Source organism: Engraulis encrasicolus, unplaced genomic scaffold (assembly GCF_034702125.1).
Source record: "Engraulis encrasicolus isolate BLACKSEA-1 unplaced genomic scaffold, IST_EnEncr_1.0 scaffold_85_np1212, whole genome shotgun sequence".
Taxonomy (NCBI): Eukaryota; Metazoa; Chordata; class Actinopteri; order Clupeiformes; family Engraulidae; genus Engraulis; species Engraulis encrasicolus.
This window is the reverse complement of record NW_026946203.1, coordinates 150,445-153,150: the sequence shown is the minus strand read 5'-3', so window position 1 is coordinate 153,150 and position 2,706 is coordinate 150,445. Positions and strand designations below refer to the sequence as shown.

The 2,706-nt window shown below is 46.3% G+C and overlaps 1 protein-coding gene across 1 annotated transcript in view; it reads left to right on the top strand.

The window, feature by feature from the left end:
- LOC134444926 (NACHT, LRR and PYD domains-containing protein 3-like) overlaps positions 1-2,706 on the top strand; it is a 46,769-nt gene extending 44,063 nt beyond the window's left edge. Inside the window, exon 7 of the mRNA XM_063194101.1 lies at positions 2,532-2,706. Within this exon, the coding sequence (XP_063050171.1) occupies positions 2,532-2,706 (175 nt within the window). The remainder of the gene's footprint in view (positions 1-2,531) is intronic.

The following is a 2,706-nucleotide window of genomic DNA, read 5'->3' as shown; positions in this document are numbered from 1 at the left end:
ATTAGGAAATCCACTCTGTCCACTGGAGACACTAATGTGAGTATAGCAGCATCATACGTAACATGTCTTTGATTATGCACTGACTGTTTCCCCAGTCTGTGTGTGTGTGTGTGTGTGTGTGTGTGTGTGTGTGTGTGTGTGTGTGTGTGTGTGTGTGTGTGTGTGTGTGTGTGTGTGTGTGTGTTCGTGTGTGTGTGTGTGTGTGTGTGTGTGTGTGTGTGTGTGTATGCGTGTGTGTGTTTTAACACAGTGTTAGTTTGTTCAGATGTATCATTGCGGTCCCCCAGTCTGTGTGTGTGTGCGTGCGTGCGTGTGTGCGTGTGTGTGTGTGTGTGTGTGTGTGCGGGTGTGTGTGTGTGTGTGTGTGTGTGCGTGCGTGCGTGCGTGCGTGTGTGTATTGTAACAGTGTCAGTGTGTTGAGATGTATCATGGTGTTTCCCCAGGCTAGAGAACTGTGAGCTGACAGAGAAAAGCTGTCCCTCTCTGGCTGCAGCCCTCAGCTCAGGCTCAAGTCTCAGACATCTGAACCTAAGGAGCAATTATCTGCAGGACTCTGGAGTGACATGTCTTAGTACTGCACTAAGAAATCCACTCTGTGAACTGGAGACACTAACGTGAGTATAATAATAATAATAATAATTGTATTTTTATAGCACTGTGTCATACAAGGCATGTAACTCAAAGTGCTTAACAAATGGGAAAAAACATCATTGTTAGAGATGGATTTAAAAGGAGAGGTATAGAGGAGAGGCAGAAATAGTAAGAAGGCAGAGGAAGAAGAGATAGACAGAGATTGTAGAGTCATAAGGTCAACGTAGGTTAGGACCAGGATTCTTAGATGCGTAAGGTCCATAGTGGCTGGGCCTATCATAAGTCATAGATAGTCACACAGAGATTGGGCGCTCAGGTGCGGCCCCTGGTGGCATCAGGGGTGAGGAAAAACTCCCTTTCGCTTGAATCATAGTTTGTAGGGGGAAAAAAAGCTCAGTGAGGTCCGAGAAAAAAACCCCCTATAGTCAGGAAGAAACCTCAGGCAGAGACCAGCGGCCACCTAGGGGAGCCCCCTGCCAGGGCTGGTTGTGAGCAGTAAGGGCGCTGCGGCAGCTGGGAGTTGGCAAGGATGAAGAGGTGGGTCTTCAGCTGCTTCTTGAAGGAGTCGACGGAGCTGGCTGATCGGATCTCGATGGGGAGGGCGTTCCATCTCTTGGGCGCATAGCAAACAAACGCGGCGTCGCCGATCTTCTTTTGCGGGGGAGTGGGGGTCCATAGCAGCTTGGCATCAGTGGACCTGAGAGCTCGAGCAGGGGCATAAAAAGAGAGCATGTCAGAGATATAACTAGGGGCAAGTCCATTTAATGCTTTATATACTATCATTAGAATCTTAAAGTCGATTCTGTATGAGACAGGTAACCAGTGCAGGTCTGCCAAGAGAGGAGTGATGTGCTCTCTCATTCTGGTTCTTGTTAGGATTCTTGCCGCAGAATTTTGAATGAGTTGCAATTTGTCAATTAATTTTTTTGGGAGACCAGAGAAGAGAGCATTACAGTAGTCTAGCCTACTGGTGACAAAGGCATGAATAAGTTTCTCAGCGTGTTGTTGGGGGGCCAAGCCGCGCACTTTGTTGACATTTCTAAGATGGAAAAAAGCAGATTTTGTCATCTTGTTGATGTGAGGCTCAAAGCTCAAATCCGAGTCTATGACCACACCTAGGCTAGTAACCTTATCTTTAATGTGCATGCTTAGGTCACCTAGGCTTGAGTGGAGTTTTGCACGTTTTTTTCTTAGGCCCAATGAGCAACACTTCAGTTTTATCCTCATTTAATTTTAGGAAGTTACTGTTCATCCAATCTGTGATGGCAGACATGCATTTAGTCAAGGCATGAATGGCAGTGGTTTGGCTAGGCTCGACAGAGATACATAATTGAGTGTCATCGGCATAGCTATGAAAATCATTTTGGTTAGTGCTGTTTCGGTGCTATGGTTGGCTCTAAAGCCTGATTGGAATTTTTCCAAGATATCATTCCCAGCCAGATGTTGATTAAGCTGTTTTAATACAACTTTTTCTAGTACCTTGCTTATAAAGGGGAGGTTTGATATAGGTCTGTAGTTGTTTAAAGAATTCTGATCTAAATTTGTCTTTTTTAGGAGTGGCTTTACCATGGCTGTTTTGAATGAGCTTAGCTGAGCTGAGTATAGCAGCATCATACGTAACATGTGTGTGCCTGTGTGCGTGCGTGTGTGTGTGTGTGAGAGAGAGAGAGAGAGAGAGAGAGAGAGAGAGAGAGAGAGAGAGAGAGAGAGAGAGAGAGAGAATGAGAGAGTGAGTGAGAGAGTGAGTGAGAGAGTGAGTGAGAGAGTGAGAGAGTGAGAGAGTGAGAGAGTGAGAGAGTGAGTGAGAGAGTGAGTGAGAGAGTGAGTGAGTGTGTGTGTGTGTGTGTGTGTGTCTGTGTATGTGTGTCTGTGTGTGCGTAAGTGTGTGTGTGTGCTGCAACAGTGTCAGTGTGTTGAGATGTATCATGATGTTTCCCCAGGCTGTGTGCGTGTAACCTGACAGAGAAAAGCTGCTCCTCTCTGGCTGCAGCCCTCAGCTCAGGCTCAAGACTCAGACAATTGGATCTGGGTGACAATAATCTGCAGGACTCAGATGTTGAGCCTCTCTCTGCTCTTCAGAGGAACCCAGAGTGTAAACTACAGACACTAGAGTAA